This window comes from Manis pentadactyla (assembly GCF_030020395.1).
Source record: "Manis pentadactyla isolate mManPen7 chromosome 15 unlocalized genomic scaffold, mManPen7.hap1 SUPER_15_unloc_1, whole genome shotgun sequence".
Taxonomy (NCBI): domain Eukaryota; kingdom Metazoa; phylum Chordata; class Mammalia; order Pholidota; family Manidae; genus Manis; species Manis pentadactyla.
Genome location: NW_026644588.1, coordinates 5,260,515 through 5,282,137, shown reverse-complemented (window position 1 = coordinate 5,282,137; position 21,623 = coordinate 5,260,515). Strand labels below are relative to the sequence as shown.

At 54.7% G+C, this 21,623-nt stretch overlaps 1 protein-coding gene and 1 long non-coding RNA gene across 2 annotated transcripts; both read left to right on the top strand.

Moving 5' to 3' along the window:
- The first annotated feature begins 1,366 nt into the window (after window positions 1-1,366).
- LOC130682277 (uncharacterized) lies at window positions 1,367-7,506 on the top strand. Its single transcript, XR_008995511.1, has 2 exons — window positions 1,367-1,635; window positions 7,200-7,506. It is a non-coding gene; the product is annotated as an uncharacterized LOC130682277 (long non-coding RNA).
- A 4,221-nt stretch (window positions 7,507-11,727) lies between these two features.
- On the top strand, window positions 11,728-20,342 carry LOC130682272 (ral-GDS-related protein-like). The gene is made up of 13 exons (XM_057496587.1): window positions 11,728-12,252; window positions 12,874-13,064; window positions 13,645-13,734; window positions 14,050-14,216; window positions 14,356-14,879; window positions 15,636-15,851; window positions 16,163-16,266; window positions 16,753-16,822; window positions 17,552-17,617; window positions 17,963-18,031; window positions 18,896-19,017; window positions 19,126-19,232; window positions 19,597-20,342. Exons 1-12 carry the CDS (start codon window positions 12,118-12,120, stop codon window positions 19,211-19,213), a joined length of 1,842 nt encoding a protein of 613 aa, XP_057352570.1. The 5' UTR covers window positions 11,728-12,117; the 3' UTR covers window positions 19,214-19,232; window positions 19,597-20,342.
- The last annotated feature ends 1,281 nt before the right edge of the window (window positions 20,343-21,623 follow it).

Genomic DNA, 21,623 nt, shown 5'->3' with positions numbered 1-21,623 from the left:
GAAACAAATAATCACAATAATTCAACAACGCAAAATCTGTGGGACTCAGCGAAGGCGGTGGTAAGAAGGAAGTATATTGCACCACAGGCCTACCTCAGGGAAGAACAACAATCCCATATGAACAGTCTAAACTCACATTTAACTGAACTAGAAAAAGAAGAACAAATGAGGCCCAAACTCAGGAGAAGGAGGGACATAATAATGACTAGAGCAGAAATAAATAAAATAGAGAAGAATAAAACAACAGAATGAATGAAAGCAGGAGCTGGTTCTTCGAGAAAATTAACAAAACAGATAAACTCCTAGCCAGACTTATCAAGAAAAAAAGAGCCTACGCACATGAACAGAATCGGAAATGAGAAAGGAAAAATCACTAGTGACACCACTGAAATATGAAGATTAGAGAATACTATGAAAAATTATATAGTAACGAACAGGATAACCTAGAAGAAATGGTCACCTTTCTAGGAAAATGCAACCTTCCAAGGGTGACCCAGGAAGAAACAGAAAATGTGAACAGACCAATGACCAGCAAGGAAACGGAACCGGTAATCCCAAATGACAAGGCCGACAGGAGCCTCAGGAAACAGTTGTTAACCCTGGAGGCGCTGCCTCCGGCGGCCTCTCCCCCGCCGCCCCTCCGCGGGTCCCACCCGACCCTCGGCTCGCCCGGCCCTGGCTCCCGAGGCCGCCGACGGAAAACGGCGCACACGGCAAGACGCCCGCCGGCCTCCCCGTCTGCGCGGCACGGCCCGCCCCCTTCGCCTGCGACGCCGGCCCGCGCGGCAGTGGCAGGTCGGCGGCGCGGCCCCAGGCCGGGCCCCGCGAATCCCCCACCCGCGTCAGCCGCCCCCCGGCCCCGGGAACGCGGCCGAGCCCCTCGCACGCCCGCCCCCTCACCGGTCCGCCGCGCCCGCAGGCGGAGGCAGGGGTCCACGCGCCCCCTCCAGGCCCGGCGGCCACGTACCTTCCGGCCCGCAGAGCCGTCGCTGTCGCCTTCACCCCTGAAGCGGGGCCCGCTCTGGACGCTCCGCAGCAGGTACGACGGTGCAAGGCTGGAGGCGGCAGAGCTGGACGAGCGCAGGTCCGGCCGGGGCGGCGGCTCGAAGTCCGGGCCGATCGCCGGGGCCGCCGGGGCCTGCGCGCCGGGAGGAAGGCGCAGCCGAACACAGCGCCGGTCCACCATCTGGGCTCCGCCGCGCTCCGTGCGGGGACGGGAATGCGGGCCGGAGCAAGGACTGAGACGCGGGAGCAGCTCCTCCTAGCGGCGCTCGCGAACCTACTGACTCTTCGATATGGCGGCTGCGTCTCCTGCGGCTACTACGCAGCCGCAGGAGACCCGTTTCGTACGCAGGTACCCACCGGGATATACTGATGAATAAAACATGCCAAGTAATGGCGTCTAACAGGATGGATTCAGGACAGATACTGTAAAGCAAAGAACCAGGAATGGATTTGTCTTCAACTCAGACTTCAGATCTCTCTACTTCTTGTCAATCTTCACATTCTATCGTGGCAGTCATGGCATCTTTCGCACTGAAATAAGCAGTCAGGGCCCCTAAATGGGCTGCCCAGGCTTGCCCTGACCCCTGAAGATCAGGTGCTGAACTCACCTTTCAGAGGCTGGCATCCCAGGTAAAAAATGTTAATGGATAGGTAATTCCAGGTTGCCCTCTTGAATAAGGCCAAACCAATTTATATCGTAGATTGCTATACACTCTTGCCTTCATAAAAATTGTACTTAACAGTATTAAGTGTGCTGTTTGCCAAGCAGTAACTGCATAATTTGGTGTGCTGGGTTAGAGGTCAGGGTTTGGGGGTCTCAGCGGGTCACTCTGCTTTGTATGGCTCAGTGATGGAGAACTGGAGTTGAGGGTGTTGTATTAGTTCGCTAGGGCTATCATAAAGTGCCACGACTGAGGGACTTAAGGAGCAGATTTTTTCCCTCACGATTTTTGAGGCTAGAATCTGAGATCAAGGTGTCAGCAGGGTTGCTTTCTTCTGAGAATCTCTCCTCGGCTCACAGATGGCTTTCTTCTCCCTGTGTCTTCACATGGTCTACCCTCTCTATGTCCATATTTCTTCTTGAAGGACAGCAGTCATGTTGGATTAGGGCCAACCCTGATGATCTCACTTTTATCTTAACTACCCTTTTTAATGACCCTACCTCCAAAGAAACAATGTGCTGAAGTATATATTTAAACATAGAGATTTTGGGAGAAGAGTTCAGCCCACAGTGTATTTGTTAATGAATACCATTCAAATTTGGAAATTTATATCGGCTAACTGATGGAGTGGGCAGGTCACCATGAATGGTGATGTCTTTTCCAGGTTTGAGGATTTGTACAGGTCCGTGTGGTCATTCTCTGGGGAGGCCCATGTGTGTCTGTGGTTGAGAGGCTGAAGTTTTAAGGAGGCCCAGGACCCCTCGGTGGCTGGACACACCTGGTGAACATTACTTTCCCTTCAGTCCTTCAAATAAGCTTAAATCTCTCTTCAAGGACTGGTTTTAGATGTGTAAGTATTATACATGTATATCTCCATGCATATATCTCACAAGCACACACAGAGACGCATGGATTTTCTGGAAAAGCAGTTGGTGCCTTTGGGGACAGTGGTTAAGATGTAGCCACTGTAGGTAAGAGAGGAGATTCATTGTACTGAAAGTACTTGAGACTTAAAAGCAAAGCGGAAGCTCAGCAGCTGTGCCTCAGGACCGCAGAGGCCTGCGGGGAAGGGACAGTTGACTTTTACAGGAGTGGATCCCGGCGTCTCTCAGAAGTTGCCCTCACCGATTTCTGCCCATGGGTGTCACCGCAGGTAGCTGCGCGCCTTTTCCTGTGTGGTGTCGTGGAATGAGGGCCCTGACCAGATCGTCGTGATGGCAGAGGCAGCTTGGGTGGTGAGGTCCGTCCTCCTGTGAACTTGGAGGATGTGGAGTCACAGGGAGCTCATCAGCATGACATGTGGCCATGTGGTGGCAAATGGGAACGAGGTGATGGCCAGGAAGTGCTGATCTGCCCTTGGAGTCTTTCCCCCAAGCTCCAGAGTTTGGGCTGCAGAGCCAGGAGTCCCGGCGTCGGGTCTGCTCCTTTGGGGGCAAAGCGTGGAGCCTGTAGTTTGTGTGTTTCTGTCTTCATGGGAAAAAGTGGTTTTGTGTGCCATTGAATGTTAGGTAATTTCAGAAATTCAAGTTGTATGTCTGATTGGCGCTCCTCCAAGGGGCCTCTGGGTAGTAAACTCCTTAAAGGAAGTAGCAAGAGAGCTGTGTTCTTAGGAGGTTAAGGGGGGATCTGGTAAGGGAATACAGCCACTGTAAGGTCATGTGCTTGTGCCAGGCAGATCTCGGTTCAAACTAGCTCAGACACAGAGCTTTGATATTTAATCGCAAAGCCTGAGTGTGACATAATAAGAACAGAACTCTGTCGCAGTCAGGTCACACTTACTGTTAAAAGGATAGAGATCAGGCGAAGGAGACGGGTGGAGCGTCACTCAGTGTGACTCAGGGTGGGCGCTGTGGGTCACGTGGCGTCGGGAGTGGCTGGGGAGGGAACATGCACAAAGGCGTCCTACCTGTCCTACCAGGCTGTAGGGGTCAAGCGCAGTGAAGACTGGATGCCCAGGCTCAGGTGACCCTGCCCGGGTGCCAGTGCCCCCTGCCTCCTGTCATGTTGATGCCACAAAGCAACACTGCCCACATGACTCCATTGTCAGGGGCAGCTGGGATTCCACGTCTGGAACTTTCCTGGACTCTGGCTTTTGTGCTGGTTGCCTTGGCTGGTGTCAATCTGTATCCATGAACTAATAAACCATAACAGCAGAACTGGGCTCAGTGGCTTCTCAGTCCCTCTGCGAGTTACCTAGTCTTAGGGAATATTCTGCCTGACCACAGGAGCTCTGTGCTGCCTTTTGGGTAATTTCTCGTTCACCAATTATGCCTTTAATACCTTTGATGGGCTTTCTTTTTTTTATTAAGGTGTCATTGATATATACTCTTATGAAGGTTTCACATGAAAAACAATGTGGTTACTACATTCACCCATATTATCAGGTCCCCCCCATATCCCATTGCAGCCATTGTCCATCAGTGTAGTAAGATGCCACGGAGTTAGTACTTATCTTCCCTGTGCTACACTGTCTTCCCCGTGACCACCCCACACCATGTGTACTAATCATAACACCCCTCAGTCCCCTTCTCCCTCCCTCCCCACCCACCCTCCCCCACCCCTCCCCCTTGTAACCACTAGTCCCTTCTTGGAGGCTGTGAATCTGTGGCTGTTTTGTTCCTTCAATTTTGCTTCATCATTATACTCCACAAATGAGGGAAATCATTTGGTACTTGTCTTTCTCTGCCTGGCTTATTTCACTGAGCATAATACCCTCTAGCTCCATCGTGTTGTTGCAAATGGTAGGATTTGTTTCTTTCTTATGGCTGAATAGTATTCCATTGTGTATATGTACCACATCTTCTTTATCCATTCATCTACTGATGGACACCTAGGTTGCTTCCGTATCTTGGCTATTGTAAAAAGTGCTGCAATAAACATAGGGGTGCATATGCCTTGTTGAATCTGAGAACTTGTATTCTTTGAGTAAATTCCTAGGAGTGGAATTCCCGGGTCAAATGGTATTTCTATTTTTAGTTTTTTGAGGAACCTGTATATTGCATTCCACAATAGTTGAACTAATTTACATTCCCACCAGCAGTGTAGAAGGGGTCTCCTTTCTCTGCATTCTCACCAGCATTTGTTGTTCCTAGTCTTTTCAATGTTGGCCATCCTAACTGGTGTGAGGTGATATCTCATTGTGGCTTTACTTTGCATTTCCGTGATAATTAGCGATGTGGAGCATCTTTTCACATGCCTATTGGCCATCTGAATTTCTTCTTTGGAGAACCGTCTATTCATATCCTCTGCCCATTTTTTAATAGGGTTATTTGCTTTTTGGGTGTTGACGTATGTGTGTTCTTTATATATTTTGGATGTTAACCTCTTGTCAGATATGTCATTTACAAATATATTCTCCCATACTATAGGATGCCTTTTTGTTCTGCTGATGGTGTTGTTTGCTGTACAGAAGCTTTTAAGTTTGATGTAGTCCCATGTGTTCAATTTTGCTTTTGTTTCCCTTGCCCGAGGAGATGCGTTCAGGAAAAAGTTGCTCATGTTAATATTCAGGAGATTTTTGCCTATGTTGTCTTCTAAGAGCTTTATGGTTTGATCACTTACATTCAGGTCTTTGATCCATTTTGAGTGTACTTTTGTGTATGGGGTTACACAATAATCCAGTTTCATTCTCTTGCATGTAGCTGTTCAATTTTTCCAACACCAGTTGTTGAAGAGGGTGTCATTTCCCCATTGTATGTCCATGGCTCCTTTATTGTATATTAATTGACCATATATGCTTGGTTTGATATCTGGGCTCTCTAGTCTATTCCATTGGTCTGTGGGTCTATTCTTGTGCCATCACCAAATTGTCTTGATTATTGTGACTTTGTAGTAGACCTTGAAGTCAGGAAGTGTAATTCCCCCTGCTTTATGCTTTATTCTTCCTTCTCAGGACTGCTTTGGCTGTTCGGGGTCTTTGGTGGTTCCATATGAATTTTAGAACTATTTGATCTAGTTTGTTGAAGAATGCTGTTGGTATTTCGATAGGGATCGCATTGAATCTGTAGATTGTTTTAGGCAGGATGGCCATTCTGACAATATTAATTCTTCCTATCCATGAGCATGGGATGTGTTTCCATTTATTGTTGTCCTATTTAATTTCTCTCATGAGTGTCTTGTAGTTTTCAGGGTAGGTCTTTCACTTCGTTGGTTAGGTTTATTCCTAGGTATTTTATTTTTGATGCAATTGTGAATGGAATGGTTTTCCTGATTTCTCTTTCTGCTAGTTAATCATTACTATATAGGAATGCAGCAAATTTCTGTGTATTGGTTTTGTGTCCTGCAACTTTGCTGGTCAGTTATTAGTTCTAGTAGTTCTGGAGTGGACTTTTTAGGGTTTTTTTGATTACCAATTCAATTTCGTTGCTGGTAATTGGTGTGTTCAGATTTTCTGTTTCTTCCGGGGTCAGCCTTAGAAGGTTCTATTTTTCTAGAAAGTTGTCCATTTCTTCTAGGTTATCCAATTTGTTAGCATATAATTTTTCGTAGTATTCTCTCATAATTCTTTGTATTTCTCTTGTGTTTGTAGTGATTTTTTCTTATTTCTGATTCTGTTTATGTGTGTAGACTCCCCTTTTTTCTCTGATGTGCTTTTAATGTACAAGTGTGTGTGTTTCTTCAGATAGACTTTTTTCCAAATGTGCCTGCTTGTTTCTTTATAGATCCTAGTTTTTTAGACATTTTAAAATACTTTATTCCTTAAAATATTTCAAATACACTATTAAATGTGCTATCCCTTGTAATTCTAGCATCTGTTGTGTCTGCATGGTTGATTCTGATTCACCAAGTCTGGGAAGGCCCTTGATGAATAATGTTTTATTAATCCTGATGTTACCCCACCTGTGAATAGTGTTTGGCAAACAAATGTTGGTGTATGTATGATTTTTGATTAGCAAGAGGATTTAATGGCTACTTATTACAGAGACTTCTGCTTTGTGGGATAAATGGCATACTGAATGTAAAATTGCAGACTATTCCAATAGTATTTTCCTTCTTTAGCATGTTGTTTTTGAAAACTGCCTGTGTTGATGCAGCCTATGTGGTGAAAATAAGCAAACTGCCCTCCTTTATGTCCCTTCTGGAGCAACGAGTGGACAAACACCTATAGTGGACAGCAGCAGGATATCACAGGAAACCCTGTTAATCAACGATGTGGCCGTGGACTTCCCCTGGGGGGGAGGGCAGCTCCTGGCCCCCACTCAGAAGGGTGTGATGTTATACCGGGACGTGATGTTGGAGAACTACAGCGACCTGGTGTCAGTGGGTGAGGACAGCTCCCCTGTGTCACCAGGGGGCCCCCTTCGGTGGCCTTTTCTCCCAGCTGCTGAAATCTCTGGCATGTCCACAGTGCTCTCAGCAGTGGCTCCTCAGATCCTCTGGCGTCAGACAAGCATACATAATGTTCCCCCTCTTGACAGAAGTCTCTGCTTTGCTGATGTGAACACTGTCTAGTCCCTAAATGTAGTATTCTCCCATCTTGACATCCCAGCCCAATCCCGCAGGTCTAAGTCTCTCGTTATTTCCCACCAACAGGGTATGAAGCCAGCAAGCCAAACACACTCTTCAAGTTGGAACGAGGGAAGAGCCGTGGATGGTAGAAGATGAAGCCCACAGTCGGATCTGTGTGGGTGAGCGGGGCAGAACCAGCCAGCTGGGCAGCTGAGAAAGGCATAGTCGGGTCGGTCAGAGAAGCCTCCCCAACTATGCGTGTCTGAGGATGTGTAGACGGCTGCTCCTTGAATGCTTCCCATGAGAGAGCCTTCTCTTGGGAGGAGTCTAGGGGGGAATACACCCCTTGGTATTCTGAGAGCTGATCCCACCAGATCCCTGTTTATTTTAGGTACATCTTGATTTTGTTGTTGTTTTTCACCCAGTTCTCTTCATCCTACATTTCTCAAATCTCCTTTTTGTCCATTGTCACAGTGTCTCTGCCTATTTTTTTCACCTCCCTTGCTGTGAAATTCCATCTCCACTCCTCACTCCAAGCAGGTCTTAGAATTCAGAACAGTCTTCTAACTGGTCATATTCCTGCTCCCTGAGGAAAGAGTGACTTCCCTTCCTAACTCTCAACCCGCCATTGGATGTTGTGCCCACACCATTAGCTTATCTCTGTGTTTATATGGTTTCATAGCTTCTTGCTATGAATGTCTTGTGTTCCACTGAAAATTTGTATGTTGAAATCGTAAACTCCAAGGTATTCGTATTAGGAGGCAGAGCCTTTGAGAAGTAATTAGGCCATCAGGGCCCAGAGAGCTGCCTACTGACGATACCGGAGTGCTGATTGGCCTTTTTCCAGCTCAGGAGGTGGCTATGAGTTATTCTTTTTTTTAAAGCCTTTTAATTTTTTTTTTTAAAGCTTCATTAAAAAAAAAACTCTTGACACCAACTAATTTTCTTATTGTAGTAAAACACACAGCGCGAGACCTACACAACAATGTTCAAGTGTACCATATTACCTGTAAGCACAACATTGTACGCCAATTGTCTAGAGCTGCCCTGTGTGTGACAATACGCTTTTTCTTGCTGATAATTTTCAAAATTATCGTTGTGACCTCTCTGAAAGGCGATTTGGAGTAAATTCATGTATTTAACGAAAATACAGCCTAGCCTGAAAAATTTTAAACATTAAAGTAAAACACAATCCACTGATGGAAGAAAATTATGCAAATCATGTATCTCATAAGGGACTTGAATAGAAAGTATCAAAAGACCTCTTAAAACTTAATTATAAAAAGTCAAATAACTCAATTTAAAAACAGCAAAGGTTCTGATTCACATTTTTTTTGAGGAAGACATGCAAGCGGCTCAAGAAAAGACCCCATTAGTCAACGAGGAACCGCAAACCAAAACCCCAGTGAGATACTACTTCATAACCACCGGGATGGCGAGAATCAAAAGGTGAGATAATAAGTGCAGAAATATATGGAGAAATATGAAATCTTTATATTCACACTGATGTGAATATAAAATGGTGTAGCCATTTTGGAAAACAGTCTGGCAGTTCCTCAAAAAGTAAACCTAGAAATACCATATGACCCATTACTTCCTCTCGTAGGTATATGCCCAAGAAAAATGAAAGCATATCTTTGGACAAAAAACTTGTACATGAATTTTATAGCAACATTATTTATCATAGTCAAAAGCTGGAAACAACCGAAATGTCCGTTAAGGCATGAATAGGTCAAGAAAGTGTGATATATCCGTACAGAGGAATATTATTGGGTCACAAAAATTGTTACATACCAAAATTCAGCTGAGTGAATTTGACGATTAATTGGTTTTATTCAGCCATTCAGTAAAAACAGGCGTTATATCCCATGTTCTGAAGGGCTGTAGGGAAGGAAAGGCTTTTTAGGAAAGAAAAGATACTTTTAGGCTTAAGACACCTTTCTGTGGGAGTCTACGGGGCAAATTACCTCACTAGTGATGACTAGCAATTCCAAATTGACTGATCAAGATCATAGTCTTGAGATAGGCCAAAACTACAATAGGTTAGGTATTAAGTCTTTCTTTATTATTAAATATCGGCTTATTATTAAGCCCAGATATGGGGCTTAGCCTGAGTTACCCCATCTTGGGCCTGCTCCTTTTTTTCAAAGAATGAAGAATTGATATTAGTCACAACATGGTTGTACCTTGACAAAGTCATGCTGAGTGCATAGGCTGTTGGGGAAGAAAAGGTCAAGGTTCTTCTCACTGGTGCAATAATTAAACTGACATTAGACGGATAAGCAGAATATCAAATTTAATTTTGTATGCATGGGAACCCTTCATACATGAGAGGTTCAAGGATAAATAACATGAGGTATTATTATACTGTGTAATATATACTATTGAATACATATATTAAAACAGATACAATGAGGTGTGTATGTCATCGAGCTAAGGAGTGGGGCAGTAGGTCTGGACATAAAGGCCTCCGTGGGTCCCCTCTTCTCATTTCCCCAACTTGTCCATGTGCTACAAGTGGGGGAGGGGCTCTTGAGAAAATTCTGCCTGCGAGTATTAAATGCAAGGCTGCCGGCTCCAGGCAGTTGCAAGGAGACACTCCCTTGCTGATTCTAACAGCAACATTTGCACAATTTGAACACATGGGCCACGTCCACTGGAAATCTGAACCGCAGATGGCAGTTCCTGTCTTGTCAGCCAGCACTGATATTCCAATAAACGCTTAGAGCTGTGTTTTTCAACTTGTGGCTATCTTCGGGGGAATAAAGTCAGAAACTCTCCCTCAAGGCATTTCATGATCTGTTTTGGGGCTGCTCTTAAGGGAATGTAACAGTAAGAGATAAATTTGTAATAGAACAAAAGGGGAATCAAATCTTTGTTCAAAACTGAACACTAACATTTACTGGAAAGTGAACTCAAACAGCCCCAGAAACTTTGTCCACTAATGGGCGGGGGTGGGGCGGGGCGGCAGTTTCTTCTTCTTCTCTAGATTTTCTGCGTCTGAGGGTCAGAGTTAAAGCGGAAAGCTGATTTTGTTCAACCGCAAGCATCCAGTGCCCGGGGACTGAGGAGGAGCAGAAAAGAAAAACAGAAAGCTAGTGAATCAGTGCAGGAATGTCTGCTTGGGCCCTTGCAAGCTGCCTACTTCATGTGTCTGCACCCTAGCCCCTCTCCCACGGTTTCCCCTCGAAAAGCCCTGACCGCTTGTGTGTCGGGAGGACGGTGCTTCTCTAAGGCAGGAGCCTGCCACTCCCTCGTTTGCTAGCAAGTCAATAAACTATTCTTTCCTTTCCTCAAAACCTGGTCGTTGTGTTTTGTGATTTGATCTCAGGGACGAGGACCGGGTCTTGGTATCAGGAGCAGCACCCCCCACCCCGACCAAGTGCCCGCAGTGCCGCTCCTTCAGTGTCAGAGGCCACAGGGTCGAGCTGTTCAGGGACGCAGAGCTCCCGGCTTCCTCCTTGCTAGCCACGGGGGACTGTGCCGGGCAGGAGTTCGTGCTGTGTGGCAGGGCAAGTACAAGCCTCTAGAACTCCCTCCGAAGTATATATTGAAAGCAGTAATGCCTTCCAGGAGAGGATACAGACTGGAGTTACCACCACGGACTTGAAAGATGTCGGGGTGGTGATTTCCACATACCCTTATTGAAGTCACTCACGGGGCCTACTCAGAAAACGGATGGATGGATCTTGGAGATGACTGTGCATGATTATCACCGTGATCGGAGTGTCTCAAATTGCAGCTACTGCTGCACGTGGGGCTTCATCACTTGATCCCCAAGCACCCAGTGTGTAAGTATTGGTCAGGAAAATGCTCTCTGTTCTCCTCCTATGAGTAAAGACCAGCAGGGCAGTTAGCTTTCAGCCGGCAAGGAGAGAAAACTATCTCAGAGGCATATCAGACCTCCAGACTTAGGCTGTCATTTAGTCAGAAGGAACCTTCATCTCCTTTTCCTTCCAGAAGATGTCACACTGGCCCATCCCAGTGATGGTACTAGGCTGACTGGACCCAGTGATCAGGAAGTACAGCTCATCTAGGCATGTTGATAGCACAGTCACGTGTCAGAAGGTGGGAAATAAATCCAACAAAAATTCAGGGACCTTTCATCTTAGAGAAGTTTCTAGAAGTCTATCGTGTGGACATGCCAAGCTCTCCTAAGGTGATGAATAAGGTGCTGTACCTGGACCCCTCCTCCACCCCCCACACACAAAGGGCACAGCAGCCGGGTGGACCACCTCGGATTTCAGAGGCAGCATAGACCTCATTTCCAGTGTGCTACTCTGACCCATTTACTGTTTGGTCTGAAAAGCACATAGTTTGAGAGCAACCCGGACCTTTGGAAGGTGGATGCCAGTAGATGGCAACACCTGTATCTCCTCTCATTGCTGCCCCTTCAAGGTGCACACCTGAAAACAGCCTAGCGTGAGACCGACTTGCCCAAGATCACAAGGCACAGACCCCGGCCTGACTTGCGTGGTGTTCCACGCTCCATGCCAAGCCTGGTTGGCATTCTTCCATCTCTGAGTCTGTGCGTCGCACACACGTGACACCAGCCCCCAGGAGCTGGAGGGGTCATCCATGTATCCCTGGGGGTGTCCCTAGGGAGGAATGTCTGGCATGACCCTCCCTGTGCAGGTTGGGACATTGGGCAGCTGCTGTGGCTTCAGCGTGACAGGGAACTGGTGACAAAAAGCGGCCTGAGCTCAGCTCTTGTCTCCTCAGAGCTGGGACCCTGGTGTCATTGCCAAAGAGCGAGGGGAGGGCTCTGGTGGAGATCTGTGTACTCATGCACGGCAAGGGCCAGGAGGGTGGGCAGTCAGCAGCCCAGAGGGGCATGGGGGCGAGTCTGAATTCAGGGAGGGGCCCAGGAAATGGACCCTTGAAGAAGTGATGTCACTGAAGATACGCCCAGTAGAACCTGAACTGTGACCCGGACGGAACCCAGCTCCTGGTCGCAGACCCCAGTCCTGCTCACTTGACCGGAGGCGCTCGACAGAGCAACATGCGGTCTTGTTGTGCGGAGCCTTCTGAAGGCGTGGGAGTCAGGGAAGCCGAGAGGAAGAGTCTTCCTGCTCGCTGTGGGCGTTGGCTGAGAGACCACCTTCGCCTCTGTCTGTGTGTCCCGAGGAGCCCCGAGGTAACACAGGGCAGCCCAGAGCGGGCCACTCCAGGGCCAGGCCACGAGTGTGAGCCGTCCCGGGCTGACCTTTCCCCCGGCTCCTTGTGTGTGTGCGGAGGGCGTGGGGCATGGGGGGGACTGAAGGCTGGGCAGGAGGGGGCGGTGAGTGTCGGGACCAGGAGCTTCCACCCACATGTTAGTCCTGAGCCTGGGGGGTGTCCTCTCCTTCCCCCAGGGACTGGAGGTCTAGGCAGATGGCCCTGTGTGCCTGATCTCGGGGGCAGGGTTTGGGTTCCACATTGCCCCCTGTGGGGAGGTCCACGCAGCCCCGGTTGCCTCCTAGCCCGCTACCAGGCTACGGCTGTGAAGAGCTCCACACTGGGGAGTGAGGAGGAGCTCATGGATGGATTTACCTACTCCATCTCCCTGGACCCGGGGCAGGCTGCCTACACCCCAGGACTGCCCCACGAGACTGGTCAACAGACCCACTCCAGAGGGCCTGGAACCTCGCTCCCGGGGGCAGTCCGTGCCTCTCCTTGCTTGCATCCCAGGGCGCTGGGGGCTCTCGGGTGAGCTGCAAACCTCCCTCCTGGTGGTTCCTGGGTTTCCCACCGACTATCTCCCTGCTGCCCCCCTCAGCGTGAACCTGAGCCATCTGTCCATGGGACTGAGGTCCCCAAGCGCAGGGCTCCCCGGACAGGCGTGAGGAGGAAGGGGAGAAAGCACACGGGACGAGTGGAACCAGCTCCAAACACCAGCCGGAGCGCTCCCGAGGCCACCCTCCCTCCCGAGGACGCTGACCAGCCCACCACGGGCCAGCGGCTCCCCCGGTGAGCACCCACCCCCTCCTCGGCACAGTCGGGCCTCTGCCCACAGCCCACGGTGTGTCTTGAGTGTCCCCACATGTGTCTGAGCCTCAGCGTGCTCCTCTGACGGGCAGGGTGGCTGGCGATCAGCCTGCTAGGGTGCCCATGGGGAACATGGGAGGAGCTTAGAGGGGCTCCCCTGGCGCCCGGCAGTGCAGAAAGGACGGCCGGCCAAGCTGGGCCACTTCGGGGCTTACTTCTCTTTACCCGATGAAAAGCCTTTGGCCTCACCCGTCAGTGGCCTGAAGCCTGGCTCACTTGGAAAAGCACATGGGAAGCAGCCTTTTGGAATGGAGGCTCACGATTCCCTGGGGCTGTGCCCGGTCCTTGTCCTCATCATGGCCACAACGAGGGACCTCTGGGGACAGCAGAGGGGTACCTGGGAAGGTTCGGGTAGGACTTCCTTCAGCCACAATAGGTATGCAGCACCCACTTTGTGCAGACCCGTTGGGGTCACTTAGCATAACTGAGTGAAGGAAGCAGACACAGTACTGGGACCCCATCCCGTGTGGAGTCGGGCAGTCACTTCAGGCGTCATCCGCAGGTCACAGCCGGGAAGCATCACGGGTGATACCCTCACGGCCTCCTCATGTAATGGGGGGCATGACAAGGGGCCAGAGGAGGATCTGAGAAAGTGAGCGTTCACTGGGCCAGGAGGGGGCACTGCCTATGTGCACAAAATGGGTGGAGGAGGCGTTTAGGCCTTGGGGCAGGGAGAGCCCAGCAGGTCACTCATCTTTGGATTCGCATGGGCGGGCTGGCGACTGGGGACTTCCTAGTCGGGAGCATGGGAGAGGATGGGGTCCCAGGACAGACACGCAGGGTCAGGAAGGGGGAGGGGCAGGGGCCTGGACAGGCAGGGGAGTGCACAGCGGCCAGGCCCACACAAGGGTGGACCCGGAGGGCAGTGTGGCTGGAAAGACCAGGCTTCTCACTCGGCCACCCCCAGGCCTTACCCCAGCTGCAGGATGGGACAGGCTAGGCGCCCTGCCTGGGAGCCCGAGCATGTGCCCTGCGCCATCGATGCCAGCCAGCTTTCATCCACCCTGGAGGGCCAAGTCCTCCACCACTTGGTCCAGGAGGAGCACCTGGGGCCCACGGTGGCAGAGCTGGAAGGTGAGGGGCTGCGGCCAGAGGACCATGTAGGGTGGGCTTCCCAGACTGGGGTTCCCTTCAAGGCAGTGAGGGCTCTCCTGTGATCCTAAGGCGCGGGGAATCAGGCCCACGGTGACCCTTTCTCTGTGTCCTGCTCCAGAACCACGGCAGACGCAGCTGGCTCCAGAGACACGGGGAGGGCCGGTTTCGTCGCCTGAGCCGGTCCAGGAGCTCCCTGAGACCCCTGTGCTGGAGCGACGGCCGGTGTCACCTGCTTCCGCCCCTGCAGAGCCGGAGGATGTCCCAGCAGTGGCCTCAGCCCAGGGGCCAGGCCCTGAGCTGGAGCCCCATGAGCCCTCGGGCCTGGGGCCCAGGGCACTTGCTGGAATGGCACCAGGTGTGGCAGAGCCAGGTCCAGGTCCAGAGCCCACCGGCCCCTGTGCTGCGAGCCCCTGGGACATCCCAGGACTGGTCTCAGGCCCCGAGCTGGAGCCCCGTGAGTCCTCGGGTGCGGGGCCCGTGTCACCTGCAGGAATGGCACAGGGCCTGGCAGAGCCAGAGGTGGTCCTGGAGCCCACCAGCCCCTGTGCCGTGAGCACCCGGGATTTGCCGAGGGAGAGGGTGCGGACCATCCTGGCGTTTGCCCCACGCCTGGTGGCCGAGCAGCTGACCCTGATGTGTGCGGTGAGCGGAGCGGGCTCTCGGGGTCGGGGGTGGGCCTTCCCTGTGTCACGGGCTGCCCCAGACCTGCCCGCCCCTGACGTGGACTCCTGTGATGTGGGCCCACGTCCCAGCTTCCCCACGGACTCACCATGTGCCCTGAGAGACTCTCCTCACCCCCAAGCCCTCACTGACCACACGGGGACAGTAGGGCTGGCCCTTAGGGATCCTTGCAGACCAAGGAGGAGGAGCGGAGGGAAGGTGGGCAGGGCCTGGCCGGGCAGGGAGGGGCAGGGCAGGGGAGGGGTGCTCAGGGAGGTGCTGCCAGGGCCTTAGGTACTCGGGCCATTGGCCTGGCAGGCTCCTATGGCCTCCGCACTTCAGAGGCCCCTGCCATGGACCTGACTGCGTGGGAGACACAGACACCAACAAAGGCCCTGGGTGGAGTTGTTTCAGGGGAGACTGCACCTGAGTGGGGAGCGGGATCCACGGGGTGGCAGCATGGGAGGCAGATGCCCCAGGCTGGGCAGGCGTGAGCTGCCTTGTGCCTCAGGGAGGACGTGAGTGAGGGTCCCTGTGAGCAAAGCCCCTCTGTGCCCCATCACTGTGGGGCCCTGTGCATCCGGTCCTGGGCGCCTCAGTGGACGGGGTCTGGAGTCCGGACGGCCACAAGGCTCACAGCACGTCCCCAGCTGCCTGGGCCCCAGCTCTGACCAGTGACCCTGCCTGGGAACAGGGGCACCAGGGGCACAGCTGGATGACACCTCTTATCATCCCCAGGAGCTGTACAGTAGGGTTGAATGTGGTGAATGCAAGGTCTACGTAGAGAGACAACCACTGAGGGAAGCCATTGTGCTCCTGGCCCCCAACATCCTTAACGTCATCAGGCAGTTTGGTACCACGTTTCATTGGGTCATCTCCTCCTGCCTGAGGGCCCCGAGCAGGATGGCCCAGGACAGGGCCCGAGTGGTGGAATTCTGGATCCAGGTGGCCAAGGTCTGTCATGGGACGGCCCCCGGGGTCCCCTCCTTGGCCAGCTCTCAGGATGGGTGCCTGCGGTCTACCCTGCACGGTCCCTGGGGCCTCCTGCCAGGGGCGTGCGGACCTGGACTCGCAGGCCCCGGGGGAGGGACAGCCATCCCCGGCCCCTTCCTTGGGTTGAGCCACAGTCCTCCACCCAGGAGGGCTGCTCACCAGGTACCAGGTGTGCTGGGCTCCCTGGGTGTCTGTCTCCTTAAGGACAGGAGTTCATGGGGGGACAGAAGCAGAGAAGCAGGCCACGCTCTCAGCTCTGTCTTCCCTCCCAGGAGTGTCTGGCTCTCAGAAATTTCGAGTCCTTCCGTGCCATCATCTTCGCCCTGCAGCGCCCTCCTGTACGTCGCCTGGAGAGCACCTGGGCACATGTTTCCTGGTGGGTAGCCCTGTCCCTGGGACCAGGGCACCTGAGTGGACAGGGACACCCCTACACCTTGCAGTGTCCCTCAGTGGGCTGGGACTTCCTGGGAGGCGGCAGAGCCTAGGGGCGGGGATGGCGGGCTCTTGGGGGCCCCTGTGGGTTAGGCCACGGGTACCCCTGCAGGAATCAGTTTCCTGCAATGTTAGGTGTGGGTTGAAGCCCATTGGAGATCTTGAGCTTGTGCTCTGCAGCAGGAGGTCTCTGCCCCAAGGACAGCGACCTTGCCCAAAGCAGATTCGCCCCTGGGAGAACTGGGAATGGAGGCCCCGGGGGGAAACATGAAGGCCCCTCCACAGGCCACGGATTCCCCGGAGCTCAGGGCCATGGTGGAAAGCCTCCTGCGGGCTAGTGGGCCTTCTAGGATCTCCAGGAAAAGGGGTCGGCCCCGGGACTCTCCGCCTGCTGGCCACATGCGTCCCTCCTCCTCTCCCCTCCCCATAGGAAGAGCTCCTGGATCTACAAAAAACTTAAAAAGAGGAACAAGGGGCTTAAAGGGAAGCAGCTCCTCAAGGTAAATGGGGGCTGGAGGTCTGGAAGGGAGGGGTCCTTGGGGCAAGTCCTCTGCCGCGCTGTGGCAAAGCTTTGGGGAAGACTCGAGGAGTGCGGGGTGAGACGGGGAAGCTGATGGGGAAAGTAGGGTCCCCCAGGCCTATGAGGGCCTCGTCTGTCTCCCTCCCTGGCTCCACTTGACTGTGGGCCTGGCATCCAGTGAGGACCCAGGGGACAGACCCCCGGTCAGGGCTGGGGATGGCGTGGCGTCGGCAGCAGGGTTGGGGCCCGTGGCTGAGCAACGTCGGCTTGTCCCCTGGGTCCTCTGAGCCTGTCACGGACCCTCTGTGGCCTCGGGCTCCTCATGTGCACATGGAGGGTTGCCGTCACCCTGGGGTGTGGGCCTCCCTGGTGAGCAGGGTCCAGGGAGCCCAAGACGCGCTTCAGCTTTGTGCACCCCCCCTGGTCATGGGAGGGGAGCCGTGCTGATAGCCGGGTGACAGTGAGGGCTCAGGGCACCCTGGGAGGCAGAGGGACCTCCCCTGACCCTCTCAGGGCGGCGGCCGTGGCCCAAGGACCCCCATGAGTTTGTGTGTGTTGGAGCTGGGGTCGCTCTAGGCTGAGAGCCTGCTGGAGGTGGGGACAGCGTAGGTGCCAGGGGGCTCGGGCGAGCCATCCATCCACCACGGTCTGGCTGTGGGAGGCCACGTGGGAGGGGAGCATGAGCACCTGAGCGTCGTGCACCTTGCAGGAGGCGAGGGCCATGTTGAGGCGATGGCCGCCGTCCCCCAGGGCATCCCAGGATATGAAGACGCAGGTGAGCGTGGCGTGGCCAGGGTCGGGGCGGTGGGGTGACCCTGCACCTGCTCCTGGTCCCACAAGCTCTGAACTGCCAGCTCTGGGGTGACCAGGAGGAGGGCGAGAGCAGCTGGGTACAGGGGGAAGTTGGAGGACAGGAGCAGGGACCACAGGACCTGGGACTGGCCAAAAGCCAACCCTGGGAGGGACCAGGAGGGGAGAGCAGGTGGAAGGGAAGGAGGGAGGCCGCACAGGGTGGGTGGTCCAAGGGAGCTGGGGGCTGCGGGTGTGGGGTTCAGGGGAGGCTCTGTGGGCACCCCTGCGGCAGGTGGGGACTCATCACCTCCCCACCCCGGTGGCACAGGGCATGATCCCGCCGCTCGGACTGATCCTGTACGAAGCCTTAGAGAAACAACAGGAACATCATGTGGACGTGAGTGATCCATCAGGGCTCAGGGGGGCAGGATGGTGAGCTTTAGGGAGGAGAGAGCCCCCAGTGAGCCCGGACCTCTCAGCACCAGCCACCCCCCTCCTGAGTCCCCCCTCCACCCCAGGACCTGGGCTTCTTGGAGAGGACTGCCAGAAGGACCCACCTAAGCCCGGTCCTGGCCCCAGGGCAGGTGGGGCTGAGGGCTCCAGGGGGCAGCATGTGGGCAGGACTGGTCTCCCCGTCAGGCCCTGCCCTGGGGGAGGGATGCTGCTCCTTCAGGGCAGGAAGCACATCGGGGGGCTGGCAGTGCCTTCCCGCCTGAGGCCTCAGCTCCCCAGTGCAGTCCCCGCTTCTCGGTAGCCCCGAGCCCGGGCCAGGCCCGGGTGCTGTTTCTGGGCAGGCCTGCCCCTTGGAGGGCCCTGGCGGTCCTCCACCTTGAGAAAGGGTGGGGACGTTCCGGCCTCCTTCTGGGCTCAGAGGGCTGTTTCCGATGTACTTTGGCCGCCTTGCTGCCTTCCAGGGTGATGGTATAAAATAGAGAGAGTTGAGTGCCCAGCCATGAAAGGTGAGGGATGTAGTCAAGACCCCCCGGGCAGGACCTTGTCCGGGCCATCCCCTGGGTGTAACGCGTGTTGAGAGAGTTAAGACATGCAGGGCTCAGGACACTAAAGGCTTTGTTAGGTGGGGGATGGGGTGGCATCAAGGCCGCCTTCCTGGAGGAGGAGCTGGAGACCCAACAGTGGGAACAGGCAGGGCTGGATGGCATTGGAAGCAAGGCGGGTTTCCGTGAGCAAAGATCCAGGACCATCGCAGTGCCCCACTCCTCAACCCCCTCCTTGTCTGCATCCTGTCCTTCCTCTGCCCCAGGTCACTGACTTCCTAGAGGAGATCGTCATATACAGGTTCCTGGCCAGGCAGTATGACCTGGAGCCCAAGGAGCACTTCCTGTCCTTTTTCCAGAGACTGAAGCTCCTGCGTGAGGAGCAGAGGTGAGGCTGCCAGGAGTGGGGTGTGGGCTGTAGCTGCCGGCAGGCTCTGGGGGAAGGGCCCCCTGCCATGTGGCTCCAGGGGCTCACAGGTGGCCCTCTGTCCTGCAGCTACGGCCTGTCCTACCACCTGGAGCCCCCAGGTCAGAGGGCAGGCAGAAAAGGACTGTTAAAGTTCTTCAGGTCCCTCAAGATTTAAACTTACGGGCCAGGGCCAGGTGAGTTTCTGGGCTGGGGCGATCGGCAGGGGGCGGGCTGTTCCCCAGCCTCAGGGAAGCTTCGGGCCATGCTGGGCGTGGGGGCGTCCTAAAGACCGGGGCGGCTGGGGTCCCAGCTCCACTGCCGACCAGGCCTGTCAGGCTGAAGGGTGGTTCCCTTCCCCTCTGGGACCCAGCCTCCTCCTCTCTGAGTAGGTGACGCTCAGGAGCCTTCCCGTGACAGGGACCCCCCGGGTGCTGGTGATTGACAGGACCCTCCGTGCAGGGCCCGGGGCCCAGAGGGCAGTGGGGACGGGGTGGAAGCAGGATAATGGGGGGAACCTGGGATGACCGGTCTCTTCTGATCACCCGCGTGGCCCTGTAGCTGCTGTCATCGGGCCCGCGGCCCTGCTGGTGTCCTGGCTGCATGTGGAGGAGAGCTGCTTCCCCTCCGGGCAGGCGGCCCCTGGCGCCCCAGGACCCCAGTCTGCTTGCTGCTCCTCTTCCTCCCGCTGCTCATCCTGCGCCTCTGCTGGGGCGGCTGCTCTGGCACCTCCTCCGTCGGCAGACTCGGGCAGCTCCCCCGGCTGCCGCTGTATCCTCAAGGACCCGTATGTAGCTGCGGCGCACCTGGCCACCTTCGTGCGGTGTCGTCCCCTCTGCTCGTGGCCCGTTGGACAGAGGCGAGCCGCCCCACCGTGTGGAGGATGTTCCCCTTCGTGCAGGTGGCCTCCCGCCGTGACACCAACTCCTGCCTGGGCGCCGTCAGCCACCGAGTCGTAGCCACAGGGTTCCAGGAATAGGTGGGGGCTGTCCTCACCAGGCCCGGCCTTTCCCGGGACGGACATAGACACGGCGCAGTGCCGCGTGGGACCACGGCCTCCTGGTGCCCAGCGGAGGCATCCGAGGATGCAGGGGTGGCCGACTGTCGCAGGGTCCCGGGGCTTGCTTACAGGGGAGCCCCCGGTGCAACTTCCTCCCGTCATCCCTGAGAAATAGCCTCCCCAGGCACAGTGTGGTCTGGGTGTTGTCTCTGAGGTTTATGGTTCCTGGGGGTTGGGGTCATCTCTGTGCAGAATGTAATAAATGCTGAACGGATTGCCACCACACTGCTCTTTCTTCTCAAAGCTCTGCCCCTCCTGCGGACTCCGTGCGCCCCAGCCCACCCCACCCCAGCCCTCAAACTCTCTGATGCAGGGTGGCCCTGACCTCCGCCAGGTTGTCCTCCATCCTCTGTCCTCCCCCCATAAGGTGCTCAGGAAGAGCAGGGTGCTCCAAGCCCCAGGGGGGCACACCTCGGCAACACTGTGGAGGCCTGTTCAAACAGAAACTGAACCTTCTTTCCTGTCACCTATAGATTATGATCAGACACCGAAACTTGTTGATTAGAAGCCCCAGGGTGTCTCTTCACGTCTTGAACACCACTGCAGATGTACCCAAGTAGATCCCACGGCTGCAGGGCGCCAGTCTAGCACCGTCCCATTTAATGAGACACAGCTGCTCCACACATTCCAGAAAATTCCTTTGCGAAAAACTTTGAACTTGGTCTCTCAAAGCACCTCCAAGAGGTGCACGCCTTCCACTGGGGGGGCTTTGTCTGAGCCCACTTTCTCCACGCTTCACACCTCAGAGCACCCCCCAAAGCTCCCGGGTTCCCAGTCTTCCCCCATGGTGCCCCTCAGCCGCCCATCCCCAGGCCAGGCTGCTGTGAGGCCCCTGGTGTCCCGCTCCTGGGTCCTGGCTGAGCGGCCTGATGTCTGCGACAAAAGACTGGGGAGGCTGAGCGGAGGCACTTGGCTCTGATTCTCCCCATACGCTCCCCCAGGACTCTCAGGATGTGCTCACCCTCCCAGGAGGGGAGGCCTGGCCTGGAGGGGAGCTCCAGGATCAGCACAAACACCCCCTTGGGGAGCTCCAGGATGGAGAGAGGCTCCAGGATGGAGAGGGTCTCCAGGCCTTATGCTGCAGGGGGAGCCCCAGACTGGGACTGGGGAAGCGGACGTGGGCCCTCCTCACAGCCTCAGGTGACCAGGTGACAGGAGGGAAAATCGGGACACCCACGCCACCCCGCCCTCCTTCCCCTGGACCTTCCCACAGCACCCTCAGAGCCATCTGCCTACACGGTGGTCCCAAGGGATGACCTCAGGCTCCCCGGCCACAAAGGGAGTTAGGTTTGGGCAGGAGGAGGGCAGGCGGGCCCCTGGCAGGGCTGTGGCACAACTCAGACATGTCATCCTGCACGGCCCACCCGCCTCAACCTCACACAGAAGAGCTTCTGGGCCCAGAAACAAAGCAGCAGCCCTGGGCCTGGTGGGTGGTCACTGGGTCAGCGGTCCGTCCTCCCCCAGTGTGTGCAGGGGCCCCAAGTACAACACGGCCTGGGCTGCTGGTGCTGGGCCACCAGGCTCACAT